This window comes from Peromyscus maniculatus, chromosome X, assembly GCF_049852395.1.
Source record: "Peromyscus maniculatus bairdii isolate BWxNUB_F1_BW_parent chromosome X, HU_Pman_BW_mat_3.1, whole genome shotgun sequence".
In the NCBI taxonomy this organism is placed as follows: Eukaryota; Metazoa; Chordata; class Mammalia; order Rodentia; family Cricetidae; genus Peromyscus; species Peromyscus maniculatus.
Genome location: NC_134875.1, coordinates 82,592,242 through 82,617,357, shown reverse-complemented (window position 1 = coordinate 82,617,357; position 25,116 = coordinate 82,592,242). Strand labels below are relative to the sequence as shown.

General features: G+C 38.2%; 1 protein-coding gene across 1 annotated transcript; it reads right to left on the bottom strand.

Moving 5' to 3' along the window:
- Nucleotides 1-1,804: 1,804 nt before the first annotated feature.
- On the bottom strand, nucleotides 1,805-25,116 carry LOC102927510 (uncharacterized). Its single transcript, XM_006997885.4, has 5 exons — nucleotides 24,296-25,116; nucleotides 21,958-22,120; nucleotides 7,192-7,439; nucleotides 5,970-6,109; nucleotides 1,805-3,253 (listed from the first exon to the last, which is right to left on the bottom strand). Exons 1-5 carry the CDS (start codon nucleotides 24,351-24,353, stop codon nucleotides 2,021-2,023), a joined length of 1,842 nt encoding a protein of 613 aa, XP_006997947.1. The 5' UTR covers nucleotides 24,354-25,116; the 3' UTR covers nucleotides 1,805-2,020.

The following is a 25,116-nucleotide window of genomic DNA, read 5'->3' as shown; positions in this document are numbered from 1 at the left end:
GTGCTGAGCACTAGCATGCATTTTTCCTGGTTGTGGATGGAATATGACAAGTTCCTTTAAGATCCTACAGCTCTGACTTCACCACAATGAACTATAATCTGAACTATGATCTAGAATAAACCCTTCTCCCTTAAGTTATTCTTGTCAGAATGTTTTTATCACAGCAACAGGAAAAGAAACTAATATGAGTCAACCAGGAATCTTGATCCTAGAAAAGTTAAGTTTTGTGTTCACACAAATACTGTATATTAATGTCCATAGAAAACATTTGCAATAATAAAAAAACAGAAATAATCCAGATACCTTCAGTGATTGAATAGAGAGAAATAGTGATACATCCACACCTTCTAACACAATGACATGATTTAAAATAATTACTGATACAAGCCTTAACTTATATAAATAGTAAGGAAGTTATGCTGAATGAAAAAAGTCAGTTACAAAAGATTACATACCATATGGTTCCTATCATAACATTCTCAAAATGATAATTCTTGTGATAGAGAACATATTAATGCCTACTAAGAATTAGTGATAAGGTTCTTGTGAGAAGGCAGTAGATATGACTATAAAATGATAACATGAGGAATTTTTATGGTAATAAAACGATTATATCTCATGACTATGGAGATGTATTCATGAAATTATATGCATTGAAAATTGCATAACAAACATACAGTTGAGTACAAATAAAACATAAAAATTATGAACTAAGGTGGATGAATTATATCTATGTTAATATTCTTATGATGCTGTGCTACAACTTTTCAAAATTTTTACAATTTAGGAAAAATGTAGCACTGATAACTTCTTTTTATGGTGTTTTTAAACAGTGTAACTCTTCAATTATCTTGGAATAATTTTTTTCAACTTGTAAGCCTTCAAAACATCAAATTGATCCACATGTAAAAAGACATCCTCTTAAAAATTACAAACCCCAGAACAAGATCTCATTAGGCCCACAGAAACCCACAAAGATACCCACACAATAGACTACTGGCAATGGTCAAGAGACAACCCGAACTGACCTACTTTGGTGATGGGATGGCCAAACACCCTAATTGTAGTGCTAGAAACCCCATCCAAGTACTGAGGAATCTGGATGCAGACATCCACGGCTAGGCCCCAGGTGGAGCTCCGGGAGTCTAATTAGCAAGAAAGAGGAGGGTTTATACGAGCGAGAATTGTTGAAACCAAGGTTGGATAAAGCACAGGGACAAATAGCTAAACAAATGGAAACACATGAACTATGAACCAAAAGCTGAGGGGCCCCCAGCTGGATCAGGCCCTCTGAATAGGTAAGACAGTTGATTGGCTTGATCTGTTTGGGAGGCATCCAGGCAGTGGTACCGGGTCCTGTGCTCAGTGCATGAGTTGGCTGTTTGAAACCTGGAGCTTATGCAGGGACACTTGGCTCAGCCTGGGAGGAGGGGACTGGACCTGCCTGGACTGAGTCTACCAGGTCGATCTCAGTCCTCGGGGGAGGCTTTGCTCTGGAGGAGGTGGGAATGGGGGGTGGGCTGGGGGGAAGGGGAGGGGGGCGGGAGGGGGGAGAACAAGGGAATCCGTGGCTGATATGTAGAACTGAATTGTATTGTAAAATTAAAAAAAAAAGCAACATAAAAAAAAAAAAAAGAAATGTGGCCGGGCGGTGGTGGCGCATGCCTTTAATCCCAGCACTCGGGAGGCAGAGCCAGGCGGATCTCTGTGAGTTCGAGGCCAGCCTGGGCTACCAAGTGAGTTCCAGGAAAGGCACAAAGCTACACAGAGAAACCCTGTCTCGAAAAACCAAAAAAGAAATGTATTTGCTTTGTAATTTTTTAATATTTTGACAAGAGATGAGTGTTACATAATTTTCCATAGGACAAATGAGGTCATAAGTTGTTCCAAGGGAGTAAAGGTAACTTGTTTCCTTAAATATATGAGTTTCAATAGAGACAAGAAATTCTGCTATGTTACTTCGCATTACTGATACTTTAAGAATGCTCTGATGTCCAGCACTTTCAGATTCAGCTTTTAGTTAGGGTTGAATTTCAGCTGTAGGCTGTATCATGTCCTTAAAGGAAGATTGGTCTTGTGTTGGTAGTGTACTGTATGGAATCTGGTGTGGCGGGTTTGTAGTCTCAACATCAGGTGAAGATGCATCGGTAACGGCTGTAGAAGTTGGGGGTATACCTATGTTAGCCAATGGTACAATCTGGAATCTATCTGCATCAGACACAGAATGATTCTGAGTTTTTAGTGAGTCAATAACTGATTGATCATGAGAATTTGCATTATAGTCAGAAGAATTCCAGGACTTAATTGTACCACTTGGTTGGAGAATAGTTCTATTTTCATAAGACTCCATGGGCAGACCCGTTTGATTAATAGGAAAGAAATCCCAGGGTCCCTTTTTGTCAGATAAATGAAATTTTTGAGCTGAGTTGTCCAGAGTCATGTTTTGATTTTGAGAACTATTTGCCATGGTCTTCAAAATGTTTTTGTATTCATCTAAATCACTAGTTTCCGTCCAAGATTCATCAGTTGTACTGGTATCGTGGAAACGGACAGGCTCCACTTCATCATCTGCAGATGGACTCCATTGTTTAATTACATCTGCCATGATTTTATCAAAAGACTTCTCAGGATTATTGGCTGCAAGACCCAAGGGTTTAGCACTATTGGTCTTAGGAGACGTATATGGCATAGCTGTGTCAGATATAAGCTGCGATAATGGGTATTTATGAAGGCCACCAGTATTAGGTGGAGGGGTAACCTGAATTAAATTCTGTCCAAATTTTTCTGGAAGTCTAGCAACAGCAAATGGTTTCAATTGCTCAGCTACAAATCTGACAGCTGGTGGGGTCTGGCTTTTATCAAGGAACAATTTATGACTATCAGTAAAATAATTCACATCACTAAAATTAAAGATCTGAGGGAGATTGTTGATATGTTTGGTTTGTGGAGAAATGCCTAAGTTTTCTTGCAAGGACATCAAGGACGTATTAGGTGAGGCCATGGTTGGGATATAATTATGGCTGTGTTTGATTTGGGGAACATGCTCGTTTTCCTGCAACGCCCTACAGCGTAAGGAGGAAGTTGGATTCAGTAGCTTTTTAGATGCCTTGATGAATCGTTTTATCCAGGCAAAGTAGTGAGCTGTTCTAACGATGACTGTGGGATTTTGACATATCCTTGATGTCTTATGTACAAGGCCCACGAGTTCCCAGTGGTTCTTTAGAAAACATAGAACAGGACTGGCTCTTTGTATCTGAATAAGAAAACCAAGAAATATGTGTCACTTACGCAGTCTACTGTGCATACAATTAATATACTATATGAGGAAGAAGGGAAAAATTCAAATAATTTCATTATCAAGCAGCTCCAAGGAATTACCAGTGTAAGACATGGTCATATACAGTTGAAGTATATGATAAGAGAATCTAACAAGTGTTAGTACTAATTACAAATTTTCAGACTCCTACAACCAACCACTTTATCAGCACTGAATTTGGATTTCTAAAAGTTATACCAAACTTAATGTTAAGTCAGAAAAGAACCAATTATCTTTTTCATACAAAATCTTCCCTTTGCTGTTTTCCTAGTAACAGTTACAACTGCTTTTCCATCGTTCAAGTTTTAAAATTAAAAAAAACTTGGAAATTATTCTCAGTGCCTCTCCTTCTTCCACATATCTTACCAGTCTATCAACAAATAATGATTCTCATATTTTAAATAATTTCCCAAAAATGTATTTTAATAATTAAATTAAATAATTTTCTTATCTAAGGATGCTACTATTGTTGATAAAAAAATATAGTATCCTTATGAAAAGGCATGCTCTTGTCCTTCTTACATCTGATTTTAATACAACATCCAAACTTATCCTCTTAAAATCTAAGAAAGACCAGTACATCTTTCTGCTTAAAAACCCTCTGGTGAGTGCTTCCAAGTCTTAACAATGTTAAAAGATTAGTTTTTATGATAGCTTATAAGACCTTTGAAACCCTTGTTACCACCTTGATATCACCTACTGCTGTTGGCTTGACTGGCCTCTTCTTTCTGTTATATATTTCCACATCAAAATCATTGTACTGGCTTTTCCTCTACCCTATACTTGTAACATTGGTCTGATATCCAAATGACTTCCTTCATCACTTCTTCCACAACTCCTTTCAAATACTTTTTTTTAAACAAATGTCTTTCCTGATTACCTAATCCTATTGAACAGGATTATATAAACAAAAATTCTTACTTCTATCTTGTGTTGCAAGTATTTTAGGCTAATACTGTCTTTAGAGTCCATCCAGTTGTTTCAGACTCCATGCAGAATTAAAGGTTATAATAAGCCCTGTTCTACATTTATTGTCCTGGTGTATTTTACTAAAAATATTTAAATAGCACTTGTATTATTTACTTATTCTTGATCACCATTCAAAAATGGATAAACTCATGAGAACATGAACCACCCTATCCTCACTGCCATTACCCTAGTTCAGATAAGGTTACTATGTAAGAATGAAGAGTGCATAAATACTCATCTCATAACTGTTGTTTTGCATTTCTTCAACAAGCCTTCCCTTTTAGGGCATTTTCATACCCGCTATGAGTAAACTTCAAAATATAAACTTTGTCATGCCATTTCTCTTGTCCAAATCTTTGCATGCCCCCCCATGCTCTAAATAATACAGTATGCTTGTGTTAATAAGGTAATAACACATTCATAATCTGTCCCGTGATTATTTGTCTCTCACTTCTCTCCTCCATTGTACTCCACTTCCCCCCCCCAAATCAAGGCATTTTTACATTTTCCAGACTTGTCATATTCTGCTCCCTATGAACTACATGCCATCACTTCATTTTATACTTCTTATCCGATTTGATAAATGGCTACTTATCTTTAAATAGTAGTTGAAATATTAACTTCAACACACTTTAAATTAGCCTTCCTTTTTACTCTCAGTGCTAATTTTATACTGTGCAGGGATCTATTATACTTGTCCTCCTGGGCTACTCTTCTCTGCCTTCTGTATAAGAATGTGAGCTCTGGTGCTGAGACCATGGATGATTTTTTTTTTCTAGCAAACCTCCATTCTACTGTAAGCCCTCTGATGTTTGTGAGCACTCTGGCTCCTTTATCTCCCCTATCAGACTGATATTCTAAGGACTGGTCTCAGATGTTTCTTTTCTATCTCACCAAATAAACAGCAGTCCCCTAACTGTTTACCTGAAGTTCTTTTGCAACCATGTGTTTCTAGAAACTAACATGAGGCCTGATATTCGATATGTATTTCCAGAAATAGTACTGGTATTCATCTCATCCCTTGCAATTATCCACCATGAAATCTAGGTATTAACTCTGTAACTTTTCATGTGCTATTTCCTCATCTCAATTTGAAACAATTTTGAACAATATTGCATCTGTTCTTGCTTAAATTACTTCTCATCTCTCAAGACTTAGCATTCAAGGCTGATCATATCATTTAGTAACTCAGTCCAGCTCTCCACAGTTCAAGTTATTGCTTCCCTTGAAGTCTATTCACCAGTATTTGTGTATGTGATTTCAAGTTGTCCAAGATATATTGGTACCTAAAACTTATCCTGCATGAGGCTTTATTTTATATAGCTTTTCTACATGAATAGGTGGAGTGAATTGCGTCTGTACCTTTTAAACCTCTCCACAGTTAAGTCTGAGCCATACTGTGTTCATTATGGTACCTACTGAGAAACTATAATAAAATTAGAAACAGAAAGACAAAATGTATTTGTGTATTCATTGATTTTTTTTTTGTATTTCTCATTTGTATCTAAAGTCTTCCTTGTAAACTCTATGGCTCTCAAATATACACTGGAATGTCCCAGATTCACGTATTTGCCTGGCGCCAACTTCCTTATGTCCTGTTATTGAACATTTACTTGCATATCTACAGAATTCTACATTTTTACGTTTCCTTCCTATTCTTAATATTGCTCTGGTGTATGATTACCCAGCAATCTTCCCGTGGTTGACTCTGAATGCACATGCCCTCACTCTTCTCTAGATATGAATGCTGATGGTGACATGTTGAGAAGTCCAGCAACTGCACAGATATCTTCTTAACTCTGGTGGTTCCAAGTTTCTTGCTGCCTAAAGGCATACATAAGGGATAATGCTGAGATCCAAAACACCTGCTCTCCGACTTTGGTTTGTCGCCACTCTCAATTCAACCACGTAATCTTCCCAAGACATTCTCCTTTCTCTTCCTTTCTTTCCCCCCACTTTCCCCTTTCCTTTCTCTCCTCTCTTTAGACATTTCCTTACCTTGGATTTTCTGAACCATTCCCACCTTCCTTACCCTATTGTGATGATTAGTCTTGATTATCAATCTGATTGGATTAAGAAACACCTTGGATTGCAGGGTGTGGTGGCGCACACCTTTAATCTTAGCGCTCAGGAGGCAGAGGCAAGCAGATCTCTGTGAGTTAGAGACCAGCTTGGTTGCCAAAATGGGTTCCAGGACAGCCAGGCCTGTTACACATTATACATCTGTTTTTTGAGAATGCCTGTCTCAGAAAAACAGCAACAACAAAAGAAACACTTTGGAGTACCTAAGTAAAGCCCAACTCTGGGTATGTCTTATAGCATTTTCAAACATCTAGCTAATGACCATTCTTAACAAAACAATGAATTAATCACTTGAATATGATAGCAGTGCTGAGATACGGTTAAAGGTACGAAGTGAACCCTATTGGAGTGGTAGTTAACTGGGGACATACCTTTGTCCCTTCTTATACTCCTCCTTTCTCTCTACTTCTTGAACACCAACAAGTGAAGAACAGCCTCCACCACATGCTCCAATTGCTAGTGTTCTGCCCAGTACATGGGGACAAGCAGCCATATATAGAACTTTGTGAAAACATGAGTCAAAAGAAATCTATCCTGTCTCAAATAATCTCTATTAGATCTTTCACAGCAACAAGGAAAGTAGTTAAAATACCTGGGTATAGACATAATTCTGTAACAAGAGTTGAGACAAACCCAGGCATATTCCATTCCTTCCTTACACTTCAAGTTTATGTCTCACTGGACTGAGGTGATATGGACTTAAGGATCTCCACTATTTCCTCTAGATTAGTCTTCCCATGTCAGAGACAGAATTTCTTTAGAAAATGAGTCAAAGGACCAGAGCCAAAATCACAAAATAGTGTCCCTTGACTCCTCTTACTTACTTTGGTATTGATACACATCACAGTTTCTGTACTGACACTTGGAACAACTCTTCAGGGTTATATTAGGGGACTGAGACAGTGGTATTTCATCCCCATAGAGAGGCTCTTCCAGAATGACCAGGCCAATATCTGCTTTTAATGGGTCATTTTCATCCTGAGGATCAAACTTGGGATGGAGACAGATTTTTTGGCCATGTGGGATGCTTTCTGGGTCATTCACTCCTGAAATGTCCAGGTGTGACAGTTTCCTAGGGTAAGAGAAGGATATGCAACAATTTAATTGATAACAATAAATGATTATCCATATAATTTCTTATTAAAGGCATTGTTTGGCATCATGCATCAAATTCAAAGTTATAAAATAGCCTAGTTTTTCATTTATATGACATTATCTTAATTCCAAGACACACTGTGGCCCTTGGTTTCTTAAATTTCTACAGCTCTACTACCAACTATCCAATTCTCAAAAAAAAATGTTTTGTATGCTTGGATCTTAGTGAATCTCATAATTGAGAAGAGAAGGACTGCCTATTCAAACTCTGTTTCAGATTTAACATTCTCTAAGTTGAAAAATAAGCCCAGACTCTCTACCTGTGATCTCCAGTGTCCACAAAAGTCTGGGATTCAGATAAGCAGTTTCTACTCTGTTTCTGTCCTCCACTACAATCTCTCCAGTCCCATCTCTAACTGTAGCAGACTGCTTGTATGTGCCTCTCCTCCCACCCTATCTTCAATCCCTAGGGACTCCACTGAACTTACTTTGAACCCAGCCTTCTGTCCAGCCACTGATACCTAGATACACTTTCTACCTAGGGCCCCCAGTGGACACACTGGTCCTGGATACAGGCAGGTGATATGTTTAACTCTCCTTCCTGTCCTCTGTTAAAAATCTCTCCAGTTTCATCCCCATCCCTGTAGCAGCCTGACCTCCTACTCTCCCTCCATTCCCTGGAAACTCCACCAAACCTCCTCCTTCCTATGGTCTTTCTCTACCTTCTCCACCCCCGACTCTATCCTATCTCCATTCCTTTAAGTTCATCCCTAATATCTCAAAACACTTTCTAACCAGGACCCCCAATGGACAAACCTGGCAGAGACTCGGGCAAGTTATTCACACTAACCTTCCTGTCCTCCATTATGATCTCTCTATTCTCAACTTGAGCCTAGTAACAACTTACTTACAGGTGCCTCATTTCCTTCCTCAACTCTATTCACTGGGGAGTCCAACTCCTGGTTCAAACCAAAAGTCACCCTTGCCCATTTACCTCTTTCTCTCCAAATTATTATTTGTCTTACTGTGCCTTACTTTTAAAAATCCCCTTTTCCCACCACACCTGCAATTTCCAGGGACCCTGCCTCTTAGTGTAGACGAGATCCTCTTATCTCTTTTCGGAAGCCCCTCTAAGCCCACCTCCATTCCTTTTTGCCACGAGCTGACATGAAAAAGTACTCTCTACCATGGAACCCACAGCCACCACATTTCCCTAATATCGAGAGAAGATAACAGAAACCAAGAAATTTAACACCCACCCAACAAAGATAAGACCAGATATCAACTCCTAGAATCACCTCAATCATCCTCACCCCAGATGCCTAGACACCAGCACAAAAACACAAACACTAACAACCAAGACAATATGCCTCCACCAGACCACAGTAACACTATTACAGTAGGCTCTGAGAAATGCAGGGACAAGACAAGGACTTCAAAATAGCTATTATGAATACGCTTCAAGGACCTTAAAGAGGATATGAATAAATCCCTTAATGAAGTCTATGAAAACACAAACAAACAATGGAACAGAATAATGAAAAATAGCTCAAGACATGAAAGTAGAAATAGAATCACTAAAGAAAACCCAAACTAAGATAAAACTGTGATGCAGAATAATCTTTTTGTACACTGTGAAGATGTGTCACTCTGATTGATTTAATAAAAAGCTGAATGGTCAATAGGCAGGATTTCTAGGCACAGAGAATGCTGGGAACAAGAAGGGCAGACATGAGGAGACACAGAGGAAGCAGCATGGGCAACACCAAGTAAAGGTAACCAGGCTACATAAAAGAATATAGAATAAAATATATGGATTAATTTAAGTTATAAGAGCTAGTTAGAAACAAGCCGAAACTATTGGCCAAGCTTTCATAATTAATAATGTGTCTCCATGTCATTATTGGGGATCTGACAGACCCAACAAAAAGTCCAGCTACAAATGATATCCAATGTGGGGGCACATATTTACATATAAGACCTGAGAAAGCTCATAAAAAGGTTCCAACCACACACACACAAAAAAAAAAAAAAAGCCAAATGCAGGTTCCTAGTTCCACAGTCTCTCATGCAGGCCACAGTACAAAGATGCATATTCTGGCCACTGCCTGCAGGCTTGAACCACCAGTTCGTCATGAGCTAAGGTGCATGATGGTTTAAGGTTTTGCTCATGCAGACAGAAAAGGTTACAGATATGCAGTAAAGCATGTTCAGACAGAAAAATCTTCTAAACAGATTACAGTGTGTATAATAATATGCATAGGTGTAAGAAAAGAAAAAGAAAAAGGGTATAGACAGTCATAAAAAAAAGTTTTAGATACAGGCCCAGTGGCAGCCCACAGAGGAAGACAGGCCCAGCGGCGAAGACAAGCAGATGCAGGTAGGCCTGTCGCAGTGGCCCACAGAAGTAGACGGGCCCAGCAGCAGCGGCCGACAGGGACATACAGGCCCGGCAGCCGGCAGAGACATACAGGCCCGGTGATGGCCCGCAGAAGTAGACGGGCCCGGCAGCAGTGACAAGCAGAGGTAGGTAGGCTCGTGGTGGCAGCCGGCAGAGACATAAGGGCCCGGTGGCAGCCCGCAGAGGCAGACAGACCCGGCGGCAGCTGACAGGGACATACAGTCCCGGCGGTGGCCCGCAGAGGTAGACAGGCCCAGTGACAGAGACAAGCAGACGCAGCTTGGAACAGGGATGCCTCTAACCCCAACACCATGGACGGAACCAGAACGAATCTGAACACTCCGTCTGAGGACAACCCAGGGCCCAGCTGCTGATCCTGCGAAACCCAACAACTTGGAGGTGTTGGTGAGACTACCCTGCTCAGCTGAAACCCATCCGGGAGAGGATTCAGATGCCTACAGTTTGAAGTCTGAACAAACAAGATCAGCTGAGGAGTTGACGGATGAACAAAATGTGACCTGGGAACATAGAAGAAGGCGCAGCCCAGCCACCAAACCAGATCACCAGAATCATAAGTATATACTTCACCAACTGAGATCAGCTGCCCCTGAAGAAATAGCCCAATAGCACCAATTTAACCAAGAACTCCTACTAAACCAAGACTAAAAATTAGAACAAGAGAGGCACTCTCAGACACAGACACCACCTGCACCGCACAGAGGAAGAGATGAGTAGACGCCAGTTCAAAAATATAGGCAACAACATAAGGACCTATATGGCAACATCAGAACCTAGCGATTATTCTACACCTGCAAGACCTAACATACCAAGGCAGAAGAAACAGAAGAAATCAATCCTAAAATTGACTTTAAGAAGATGATAGAGGCCCTTAAAGAGGAAATAAAAAAATTCCCGTAAAGAGGAAATAAAAAATTCCCTTAAAAAGGAAATTAAAGTCTCCATTAAAGAGGAAATAAAAAATTCCCTTAAGGAGGAAATGAAAAACTTCATTAAAGAGGAAATGAAAAACTACCTTAAGGAGGAAATGAAAAACTCCCTTAAAGAGGAAATAAAAAAGTCCCTTAAAGAGGAAATAAAAATTTCCATTAAAGAGGAAATAAAAAATTCCCTTAAAGAAATGGGAGAAAAAAACAAACAAAAAATTGGAAGAAATCAAAGAAATCCAAGAAAAAGTAATTAAACAGATGAAGGAAACAACCCACGATCTGAAAAATGAAATTGGGACAATAAATAAAACACAAGCTGAGGGAATGCTGGAAAGAGAAATCCTGACTAAACGAACAGAAACTACAGAAACAAACATAACCAAGATGGAACAGAGAATGTCTGACACTGAAGACACAATAGATAAAATAGATTCGTCAGTCAAAGAAAACACTAAAGACAAAAAAGTCGTAACACAAAACGTCCAGGAAATTTGGGACACCATGAAAAGACCAAACCTAAGAATAATAGGGATAGAAGAAGGAGAAGAATACCAACTCAAAGGCACAGAAAATATATTCAGCAAAAATCATAGAAGAAAACTTTCCTAACCTAAAGAAAGAAATACCTATGAAGATACAAGAAGCTTACAGAACACCAAATAGGCTGGATCCAAAAAAAAGTCCCCTTGCCACATAATAATCAAAACACTAAACACAGAGAACAAAGGAAAAATATTAAGAGCCACAAAGGAAAAAGACCAAGTAACATATAAAGGCAAACCCATCAGAATAACACCAGAGACTATACTCAATAGAGACTATGAAAGCTAGAAGATCATGGACAAATCTCATGCAGACACTAAGAGATCACAGATGCTAACCCAGACTATTATACCCAGCAAAACTCTCAATCACCATAGGTGGAGTAAACAAAATATTCTAGGATAAAACCAGATTTAATCAATACCTGTCCACAAACCCAGCCCTACAGAAAGCACTAGAAGGGAAAATCCAACCCAAAGAAGCTAAACACATCCATGAAAAATCAAGCAATAGATAATCCCACACCAACATACACCACAGAAGGACAACACAACACAACACAACCACAAAAAATAACAGGAATTAACAATCACTAGTCATTAATATCCATCAATATCAATGGTCTAAACTCACCTATAAAAAGACACAGGCTAACAGAATGGATAAGAAAACAGGACCCATCCATCTGCTGCATACAAGAAACACACCTTAACTTCAAAGACAGACACTACCTCAGAGTAAAGGGCTGGGAAAAGGCTTTCCAAGCAAATGGACCTAAGAAACAAGCTGGTGTAGCTATCCTAATATCTAATAAAATAGACTTCAAACTAAAATCAATCAAAAGAGATCAGGATGAACATTATATATTTATCACGGGAAAAATCCACCAAGATGAAGTCTCGATTCTAAACATTTATGCTCCAAATACAAAAGCACCCACATTCATAAAAGAAACACTACTAAAGTTTAAAACACACATCAAACCCCAAACATTAGTAGTGGGAGATTTTAACACACCACTCTCACCAAAAGGCAGATCTACCAGATTGAAACTTAACAAAGAAATAAAGGACCTAACAGATGTGATGACTCAAATGGACCTAATAGATATCTACAGAACATTCCATCCTAACACAAAAGAATATACCTTCTTCTCAGCACCCCATGGAACCTTCTCAAAAATTGACCACATACTTGGACACAAAACAAATCTCAACAGATACAAAAATTTGGAATAACCTCCTGTATCTTATCAGATCACCATGCCTTAAAGTTAGACCTCAACAACAACAAAAATTATAGAAAACCCACAAACTCATGGAAACTGAATAATGCCCACCTGAAACATCAATGGGTCAAGGAAGAAATAAAGAAAGAAATTAAAAATTTCCTAGAATTCAATGAAAATGAAAGTACAACATACCCAAACTTATGGGACACTATGAAAGCAATGCTAAGAGGAAAATTAATAGCTCTAAATGCACACATGAAGAAGATAGAGCAATCCCATACCAATGAATTAACAGCACAACTGAAAGCTCTAGAACAAAAAGAAACAAACTCACCCAGGAGAAGTAGACGCCAGGAAATAATCAAATTGAGGGCTGAAATCAACAAAATAGAAAACAAGAGAACAATACAAAAAATCAATGAAACAAAGAGTTGGTTCTTTGAAAAAATCAACAAGATAGACAAACCCCTAGCCAAATTAACCAAAAGGCAAAGAGAGAGCACCCAAATTCACAAAATCAGAAATGAAAAGGGAGACATAACAACAGACAACGAGGAAATCCAGAGAATCATCAGATCATACTTCAAAAACCTGTACTCCACAAAAATGGAAAACTAGGAAGAAATGGACAATTTTCTGGATAAATACCACATACCAAAATTAAATCAAGACCAGATAAACCATTTAAATAGACCAATAACCCCTAAAGAAATAGAAACAGTCATCAAAAGTCTCCCAACCAAAAAAAAAAAAGCCCAGGACCAGATGGTTTCAGTGCAGAATTCTACCAGACTTTCAAAGAAGAACTAATACCAATACTCTTCAAAGTGTTCCACACAATAGAAACAGAAGGAACACTGCCAAACTCTTTTTATGAGGCTACAATTACCCTGATACCCAAACCACACAAAGATGCAACAAAGAAAGAGAACTACAGACCAATCTCCCTCATGAACATTGATGCAAAAATACTCAACAAAATATTGGCAAACCAAATCCAAGAATACATCAAAACAATCATCCATCACGACCAAGTAGGATTCATCCCAGGGATGCAAGGATGGTTCAACATACGAAAATCAGTCAATGTAATACACCATATAAACAAACTGAAAGAAAAAAAAACCACATGATCATCTCCTTAGATGCTGAAAATGCCTTTGACAAAATCCAACACCCCTTCATGATAAAGGTCTTAGAAAGATCAGGAATACAAGGAACATTTCTAAACATAATAAAAGCAAGCCAACAGCAAACATCAAATTAAATGGAGAGAAACTCAAAGTGATACCACTAAATTCAGGAACAAGACAAGGCTGTCCACTCTCCCCATATTTATTCAATATAGTACTAGAAGTTCTATCTAGAGCAATAAGACAACAAACGGAGATCAAAAGGATACAAATTGGCAAGGAAGAAGTCAAACTTTCACTATTTGCAGATGATATGATAGTATACATAAGTGACCCCAAAAACTCTACCAGGGAACTCCTACAGCTGATAAACTCCTTCAGTAAAGTGGCAGGATACAAGATCAACTCAAAAAAATCAGTAGCCCTCCTATACACAAATGATAAAAGGGCTGAGAAAGAAGTCAGAGAAACATCACCCTTTACAATAGCCACAAATAATATAAAATACCTTGGGATAACACTAACTAAACAAGTGAAAGACCTTTTTGATAAGAACTTTAAATCTCTAAAGAAAGAAATTGAAGAAGATATCAGAAAATGGAAGGATCTCCCATGCTCATGGATAGGTAGGATTAACATAGTAAAAATGGCAATCTTACCAAAAGCAATCTACAGATTCAATGCAATCCCCATCAAAATCCCAACACAATTCTTCACAGACTTGGAAAGAAAAATACTCAACTTTATATGGAAAAACAAAAGACCCAGGATAGCTAAAAGAATCCTATACGATAAAGCAACCCTTGGAGGCATCACCATCCCGGACCTCCAACTCTACTATAGAGCTATAGTAATAAAAACAGCTTGGTACTGGTATAAAAACCGACATACGGACCAATGGAATCGAATTGAAGACCCTGACATTAATCCATGCACATATGAACACCTGGTTTTTGACAAAGGAGCCAAAACTATACAATGGAACAAAGAAAGTATCTTCAACAAATGGTGCTGGCATAACTGGATGTCAATATGTAAAAGATTACAAATAGATCCATATCTGTCACCATGCACAAAACTCAAGTCCAAGTGGATCAAAGACCTAAACATAAATCCAGTTACACTAAACTTAATAGAAAAGAAGATAGGAAGCACTCTTGAACGCATTGGCACTGGAGACCATTTCCTAAATAAAACACCGACAGCACAGACCCTGAGCACAACCATTAATAAATGGGACCTCTCAAAACTGAGAAGCTTTTGCAGGGCAAAAGACACAGTCAATAAGACAAAAAGACAGCCAACAGATTGGGAAAAGATCTTCACCAACCCCACATCTGACAGAGGATTGATCTTCACAATATATAAAGAACTCAAGAAACTAGACATCAAAGCACTGAACAGTCCAATTAAAAAATGGGCTAAAGAGCTAAACAGAGAATTCACAAAACAAGAACTACAAATGGCTGAAAGACATTTAAAGAAATGCTCAACATCCTTAATCATCAGAGAAATGCAAATCAAAACGACTCTGATATACCACCTTACACCTGTTAGAATGGCTAAGATCAAAAACACCAATGACAACCAATGTTGGAGAGGATGTGGAGCAAAGGGAACACTCCTCCACTGTTGGTGGGAATGTAAACTTGTACAACCACTATGGAAATCAGTATGGCGGTTTCTCAGAAAATTAGGAATCAAACTACCTCAAGACCCAGCCATCCCACTCTTGGGCATATACCCAAAGAATGCTGATACATACCATAAAGATACATGCTCAGCTATGTTCATAGCAGCACTATTTGTAATAGCCAGAACCTGGAAACAACCTAGATGCCCATCAACGGAAGAATGGATGAAAAAAATGTGGTACATATACACAATGGAGTACTACTCAGCAGAGAAAAACAATGAAAGCATGAAATTTGCAGGCAAATGGATGGAACTAGAAAAAATCATCCTGAGTGAGGTAACCCAAACCCAGAAAGACAGTTATGGTATGTACTCACTCATTGGTGGATTCTAGATATAAAATGAACAATCAGACCACAACCCATAGAACCATAGAGGCTATATATATAGCATGGAGGTCCCTAGGACGACTGTGGCATATAATAAATTTCAGTTTTACTCAATTATTGAAAAAAATAGCCAAATGAATGGAAACACATGAACTATGAACCAAAGACTGAGGGGCTCCCAGCTGGATCAGGCCCTCTGAATAGGTGAGACAGTTGATTGGCTTGATCAGTTTGGGAGGCATCTAGGCAGTGGGACCAAGTCCTGTGCTCATTCCATGAGTTGGCTGTTTGAAACCAGGAACTTATGCAGGGACACTTGGCTCAGTCTGGGAGGAAGGGACTGGACCTCCCTGGACTGAGTCTACCAAGTCGATCACAGTCCTCGGGGGAGGACTTGTCCTGGAGGAGGTGGGAATGGAGGGTGGGCTGGGGGTAAGGGGAGGGCGTGGGAGGGGGGAGAATAGGGGAACCCATGGCTGATATGTAGAACTGAATGGTATTGTAAAATAAAAAATATATATCACAAAAAAAAAAGAATAGCATCATGAAGATGCTAGAGGCCTTTCAAGAAAAAAAAATGAAAAATGAAATTGAGGAAAAGACAAACAAAAAAGTGGAAGAAATTAATAAAGAAATTGAGAAAAAGACAAACAAAAAAGTGGAAGAAATTAATAAAGAAATTGAGAAAAAGACAAACAAAAAAGTGGAAGAAATCTATAAAGAAATAGAGGAAAAGACAAACAAAAAATGAAAGAAAGCAATAAATCCCTTAAAGAAAACCATGAAAAAGCAATTAAACAGGTGAGAGAAACAGTTCAAGACCTGAAAAGGGAAAAAGAAACAATGAAGAAGACACAAACAGAGGGAATTCTGGAAATAGAAAATCTGAGTAAATGAACAGGAAATACAGATGCAAGCATAACCAACAGAATACAAGAGATGTAAGAGAGGATCTCTGGTGTAGAGGATACAATAGAGGAAATGGATTCATCAGTCAAAGAAAATACCAAAGCCAAAAAAGTCATAACACAAAATGTCCAAGAAATCTGGGACACCAAGAAAAGACCAAACCTAAGAATAATAGGGATAGAGGAAGGAGAAGAATACCAACTCAAAGGCACAGAAAATATATTCAACAAGATCATAGAAGAAAACTTTCCCAACTTAAAGAAGGAAATACCTATGAAGATACAAGAAGCCTATAGAACACCAAACAGATTAGCCCCCCCAAAAAAGTCCCCTCACCACATAATAACTAAACAACTAAACCTACAGAATAAAGAAAGAATATTAAGAGCAGCAAAGGAAAAAGGCCAAGCGATTTATAAAGGCAAACCCATCATAATAACACCCGATTTCTCAATGGAGACTTTGAAAGACAGAAGGACCTGGACAGATGTGATACAGACACTAAGAGACCATGGATGCCAGCCTAGACTAATATACCCAGCAAAACTTTCAATCATAATAGATGGAGTGAACAAGACATTCCAAGACAAAAACAGATTTAAACAATACTTATCCACAAATCCAGCCAGCCCTACAGAAAGCACTAGAAGAAAAATTCCAACCTAAGGAAGTCAGATACACCCACAAAAACACAGGCAATAGATAACCCCACAGCAATAAACCCCAAAGAATAGAAGTACACACACACTACCACCAAAAGATAACAGGAACTAACAATCACTGGTTATTAATATTCCTTAATATAGTGGACTTAATTCCCCTATAAAAAGACACAGGCTAACAGAATGGATACAAAAGCAGGACCCATCTTTCTGCTGCATACAAGAAACACACCACAATTTCAAAGATAGACACTACCTTAGAACAAGCTGGGAAAAGTTTTTCCAACCAAATGGTCTTAAGAAGCAAGCTGGTGTAGCCATCCTAATATCCAGCAAAATTGACTTCAAACTACAATCAATAAAAAGAGATCAAGAAGGTCATTACATACTCATCACAGGAAAGACCCACCAAGATGAAATTTCAATTCTGAACATTTATGTGCCAAACACAAGGGCACTCACATATGTAAAAGAAACATTACTAAAGCTTAAATCACACATAAAACTCCACACATTAATAGTGGGAGACTTCAACACCCCACTTTCACCACTGGACAGATCTGCAAAATCGAAACTTAATAGAGAAATAAGGGACTTAACTGATGTTATGACTCAAATGGACTTAAATGATATCTACAGAACATTCCATCCTAACAAAAAAGAATATATCTTCTTCGCAGCACCCCATGGAAACTTCTCTTGGCCACAAAGCAAATCTCAACAGATACAAAACAATTGGAATAACCTCCTGGGTTCTATCAGACCACCATGGTTTAAAGTTAGATTTCAACAACAACAAAATTTACTGAAAGCCTACAATCTCATGGAAACTTAATAATGCTCAACTGAATCAACAATGGGTCAAGGAAGAAATAAGAAAGAAATTAAAGACTTCCCAGAGATCAATGAAAATGAATATACCACATACCCAAACTTATGGGACACTATGAAAGCAGTGCTAAGAGGAAAATTCATAGCACTAAATGCCCACATAAGAAGGTGGAGAAATCTCACACTAGTGACTTTAACAGCACACCTGAAAGCCCTAGAACAAGAAGAAGCAAAGTCACCCAGAAGGAATAGATGCCAGGAAATAATCACATTGAGAGCTGAAATCAATAAAATAGAAACAAAAAGAACAATACAAAGAATCAATAAAATGAACAGTTAGGTCTTTGAGAAAATCAACAAGATAGACAAGCCCTTATCCAAACTAACCAAAAAGCAGAGAGAGAGAGCATTTAAATTAGCAAAATCAGAAATGAAAAGGGAGACATAACAACTAACATTGAGGAAATCCAAAGAACCATCAGGTCATACTTCAAAAACCTGTACTCCACAAAACTGGAAAATCTAAAAGAAATGGGTAATTTTCTGGATAGATACCACATACCTAAGTTAAATCAAGACCAGATAAACTATTTAAATAGACCAATTCCCCTAAGGAAATAGAAACAGTCATTACAAGTCTCTCAACCAAAAAAAAAAAAAAAAAAAAAAAGCCCAGGACCAGGTGGTTTCAATGCAGAATTCTACCAGATCTTCAAAGAAGAGATAATACCAATATTCTTTAAATTGTTCCACACAATAGAAACAGAAGGAACATTACCAAACTCCTTCTATGAGGCTACAATTACCCTGATTCCCAAGCCAAATTAACCAAAAGGCAAAGAGAGAGCACCCAAATTCACAAAATCAGAAATGAAAAGGGAGACATAACAACAGATAACGAGGAAATCCAGAGAATCATCAGATCATACTTCAAAAACCTGTACTCCACAAAAATGGAAAATAGGAAGAAATGGACAATTTTCTGGATAAATACCACATACCAAAATTAAATCAAGACCAGATAAACCATTTAAATAGACCAATAACCCCTAAAGAAATAGAAACAGTCATCAAAAGTCTCCCAACCAAAAAAAAAGCCCAGGACCGGATGGTTTCAGTGCAGAATTCTACCAGACTTTCAAAGAAGAACTAATACCAATACTCTTCAAAGTGTTCCACACAATAGAAACAGAAGGAACACTGCCAAACTCTTTTTCTGAGGCTACAATTACCCTGATACCCAAACCACACAAAGATGCAACAAAGAAAGAGAATTACAGACCAATCTCCCTCATGAACATTAATGCAAAAATACTCAATAAAATATTGGCAAACAGACTCCAAGAACACATCAAAACAATTATCCACCATGATCAAGTAGGCTTCATCCCAGGGATGCAAGGATGGTTCAACATACGAAAGTCTGTCAATGTAATACACCATATAAACAAAGTGAAAGAAAAAAACCACATGATCATCTCACTAGATGCTGAAAATGCCTTTGACAAAATTCAACACCCCTTCATGATAAAGGTCTTGGAGAGATCAGGAATACAGGGAACATACCTAAACATATTAAAGGCAATTTACAGTAAGCCAACAGCCAATATCAAAGTAAATGGAGAGAAACTCAAAGCGATTCCACTAAAATCAGAAACAAGACAAGGCTGTCCGCTCTCCCCATACTTATTCAACATAGTACTTGAAGTTCTAGCCAGAGCAATAAGACAACATAAGGAGATCAAGGGGATACAAATTGGAAAGGAAGAAGTCAAGCTTTCACTATTTGCAGATGACATGATAGTATACATAAGTGACCCCAAAAATTTGACCAAGGAACTCATACAGCTTATAAACACCTTCAGCAATGTAGCAGGATACAAGATTAACTCAAAAAAATCAGTAGCCCTCCTATACACAAATGGCAAACGGGCAGAGAAAGAAATCAGAGATACATCACCCTTTACAATAGCCACAAATGATATAAAATACCTTGGGATAACTCTAACTAAACAAGTCAAGGACCTGTATGACAAGAACTTTAAGTCCCTGAAGAAAAAAAATTGAAGAAAATGTCAGAAAATGGAAAGATTTGCCATGCTCATGGATAGGTAGGATTAACATGGTAAAAATGGCAATCTTACCAAAAGCAATCTACAGATTCAGTGCAATACCCATCAAAATCCCAACACAATTCTTCACAGATGGAACCCATACCTGACACCATTAGTAGGCCCAAGGGACAAACCTACTGCTATGATTCTGCTAAAATGGACATAGTATTAAAACTTCTCCTAGTAACTTATTGATATATCCATATATCAGTGCATCTGTAAACTCTCATCAGAGCAGCTTCTTCTTGTGAAGATGGCATTTAACAATGAACCACAACTGGGCAACATGTAGAGGATAAGAAACTGCAGAGTGCTCAGCTATTAATGCAACATCTATTTCATACCTCTATCCCAAGGGTCAGAGATCTTCACAGAAGAGAAGGCAAAAAAGATCATAAGAGCCAGAGGTGGTGGGTGACTTCAAAGAAATAATATCTTGCTGGCACAACAGCAAAGTCACATATATAAAGTCACAGCAATTGTGACAGCATACATAGGACCTTTGCAAGATCAAGCCAGACAAAAGTCCTAGCATGGAAGAGGAAAGGTTGGCATGAAGACTCGCCCTTAGCTGAGGAACTAATGATATTTGATAGCTGCTGGGAGGAGTGTCAATTTTATTAAATGGTAAGATGACCATACCCAGGGGCAGGCCCCACATCCAGGAGAAGTTGGACAACACAATTTGGACTCCATGAATCTTATGAAGAGAGAGAGAGAAAAGGCACATAAATCTGGGTGGGTAGGGTGGTGGGGGTGGACCTGGAAGTAGATAGGGTGATATGGTTGAAATATATTGTATGAAATTCTCAAAAAATTAATTAAAATATTATTTTAAAAAGAATATAGATGATAGATTCAAGAACAGTATTGAAGTATTCCAGAATCAACACCATGAATATCTGAATTAAAGCAATGGCCATAGGGAATGAAGATAAAGGACTAAATGAATTAAAGAGGAAAAATGAACCAGACTTTATAACTGCATTGATATAAGATTAAATAATTATGGACAAATTCTAGTTATAACCTTAGTAATATTACCATTCCCAAAACAACGATTTCTTTTTTTTTGTATTTATGATAAGATCCAATCTCTTCAAATGACACAAAAGACCTTCCTTTATCTTTGATGAAAGACTAACATATCTTCAAGAATAGAGATTGTGTCTTTTCTTTTAAAAAATTTATTTTGTGTTATTAATTCATTTGTTTTAATGTATTCACTTATTTTTATGTATTCATTTATTTTTATGTATTCATTTATTTTTATGTACATGCTACAGCAAGTACATGGCACTCAGAGGGCAACTTGCAGGAGCTCATTCAACGTCAGATCATCAACCTTGGTGACATGCATGTTTTAACTGCTGAGATATCTCTCCTTCCCTAGAGACTATATCTTTCTTCTATGACTCCTCAGAACTTAGTTTTGAGCATGACAAAGGTGAATAGCAATTAATTTTCAATAGAATGCATGAAGGAGAAAGAAATGGAAAAATAAAGTATGAGAAGAAAGAAAAGATGTTGGCTAGTTAACAAAAACAAGCCAGTTACGTGATTTCAGTACCAGAAAATGATTCTTATCAGTATCTTCTTCACTGAGTTTCTCTGAAATAATCCACCAGCAGGAGTCCTGAAAAGAAAAACTCATTTAACCTTATCCAAGACCCAAGAACATTCTTTCTTCCCCTACTCACGATTTTTTTAGACAGTTAGCTGTAGAAAGGATCAGCCATGGAGTCAGGACAATACCCTGACAATTATCAGGCATAGATGCAAGCCATGGTATGTCAATGGAGGCATCCAATGATGGTATATTTTCAATCAATGAATCTAAATTCAGACTCCGTATTTGGGGTACTGAAAAGAGATAAGACAGGAATAGGGATAGATGAAGATAACATTAAAAACATTTTCAATACTAATGAACTTTCTAATTTTTTTAGTTAATCTATTCAAATTCAGCTAGAAAGTTTCTGTTACATATTCAGTGTAGCCTAACTTCCTTCATGTGTGTGATTTCTTCTGTGGGAGTAGATGTGTAGCTGGAGATTTTCTCTGTCCTGGCCTGCCAGTAGTCAGGACAAATCTCTCCCACTCCTGTCCCGCAAGTAAACAGAGAGACTTACAGTATTATAACTGCATGGCCATGGCTCAAGTTTTTAGCTAGCTAGCTCTATATCTTAAATTAGCCCATAACTATTAATCTATGTATCACCATATGTTCCATGGCTTTACCTGTATCCCATTACATGTTGCTCCTTAGGTGGCTTGCTGGCATCTCTCCCCTCCCCCCACCTTCTTCCTGTCTCTCCCTTTGAATTTCCCGCCTGCCTCTAAGCTGCCTTGCCATAGGCCAAAGGGCTTTACTCATCGACCAATCAGAGAAGCACATATTCACAGTGTACAGAAAGACATTCCGCCATCACCTCCCCTTTTCCGTCTAAACAAAAGGAAGGTTTTAACCTAAACCTATTAAAATTACATATAACAAAACAGTTATCAAGCAAGAATTACAGTTACAATATCTAGTCTATTTATATTTTGTAAAATAGAGGAAATTTTTTATCTATCCTATATCTGTGAGTCTAAGGTTTCATATCTAATTTATCTTTTATCATAACCAAGGAAAATTATGATTAAAACTATCTAGTCTTCGACTACATCAAAGACACTATTTGTAGCTGAAGTTTTCCTGTGTCCCACCTGGTCCATGGCCACTCAGACCCAAGTAAACACAGAGACTTATAGTAATTATAACTGCATGGCCATGACTCAAGCTTTTTGCTAGCTAGCTCTTTATCTTAAATTAGCCCATAACTATTAATCTATGTATCACCATATGTTCCATGGCTTTACCTGTATCCCATTACATGTTGCTCCTTAGGTGGCTTGCTGGCATCTCTCCCCTCCCCCCACCTTCTTCCTGTCTCTCCCTTTGAATTTCCCGCCTGCCTCTAAGCTGCCTTGCCATAGGCCAAAGGGCTTTACTCATCGACCAATCAGAGAAGCGCATATTCACAGTGTACAGAAAGACATTCCGCCATCACCTCCCCTTTTCCGTCTAAACAAAAGGAAGGTTTTAACCTAAACCTATTAAAATTACATATAACAAAACAGTTATCAAGCAAGAATTACAGTTACAATATCTAGTCTATTTATATTTTGTAAAATAGAGGAAATTTTTTATCTATCCTATATCTGTGAGTCTAAGGTTTCATATCTAATTTATCTTTTATCATAACCAAGGAAAATTATGATTAAAACTATCTAGTTTTCGACTACATCAAAGACACCATTTGTAGCTGAAGTTTTTGCTGTGTCCCACCTGGTGTATGGCCACTCAGACCCAAGTAAACACAGAGACTTATAGTAATTATAACTGCATGGCCATGACTCAAGCTTTTTGCTAGCTAGCTCTTTATCTTAAATTAGCCCATAACTATTAATCTATGTATCACCATATGTTCCATGGCTTTACCTGTGTCCCATTACATGTTGCTCCTTAGGTGGCTTACTGGCATCTCTCCCCTCCTCCCACCTTCTTCCTGTCTCTCCCTTTGAATTTCCCGCCTGCCTCTAAGCTGCCTTGCCGTAGGCCAAAGGGCTTTACTCATCGACCAATCAGAGAAACACATATTCACAGCGTAGTGAAAGACATTCCCCCATCATTGATGTGTGATATTCCCACCATGATCACAATCTGATGTTTTGTCTCTTCTTCTTTGTACATTTAAATCAAATGAAAATAAAGTTTGTACAAGAAATGATAGGCAAAGGTATTCTATCTGATGCAGTGAAATTTAAAAGGTAGGGCAGGAAGTAGAGGTAGAGAGGAGAAGGGAGTAAAAAGTATGGAAGAGGATATGTAAATGTAGATGAGGGAGAAGAGAATGAGAGGAGGCACCGAAGAAGAGGGTTCAACTAGTTCAGAAAAGGATGAGAAGTAAAATAGGGATGAGACAGACAGGAGAATGGTCTCTGGACATAGAAGGGAAGGAAGGATAGATAAGGATGTCCAGGTATCTGACTTACCTGCACAGAAATAGGAAACAAACCACGAAACACAGTAAAGCCAAAGTAGAGCCTTCATTTTAGCTCCACTGGCAAGAGATGTGTTGTGAACGTCTCAAGGCAACAGCAACTCTAGTAGTCTAGAAGCAGAGTTCAGAGGTTCTAGAATGTCTGACATCATAATACCTACTGTGACATTTCTTCCTCTTGTAGCCTTAATGCTGCTTAAGATAGGGAACTGGAAACAGCAACATAGTTTAAATCAAGCATTATTCTAGTTTTAAACTCCGGGGTTTTTTATGTTTTATCATGTCAGAGAAGAGCTGGTATTTGTCCCAGCCTATTGTGAGAAGCTCAGTTCTCTGCTATAAAGAATGAGTGATTATGGTACCATTGTACCATTGGCATCTTTATGTAGCTCAGCTTCAGCTGTTTGTTTGTTTGTTTAGTTGTTTGGTTGGTTGGGTATTTTTTGAGACAGGGTTGCCCTAGCTGTCCTGGAACTCTGTAGACCAGGCTGGCCTCAAACTCAGAGATCCACCTGTCTCTGCCTCTCAAATAAGCAAGTGCTTTCTAAAGATAGTCTTCATTTCTTTCTTTCAGATTTTTATGATGATTTGCAAATATTTTGCCAGATGTTTAGGTGTAGACAAATTGCTAAACAGTCTTATAATAAAAAACCCAGAGCCAGATATTGGGGTGAAAACTTGAAATAGGAAAAGCCACAAGCTAACTTCACCTCACCAACACCTCAGCTTCCCAAAAGACCTACTTCCTGTATACCTATGACTATATGTCTTTCTGTTCTGCTATCTCATTTGCTCTCTCTGTCCAGCTATATC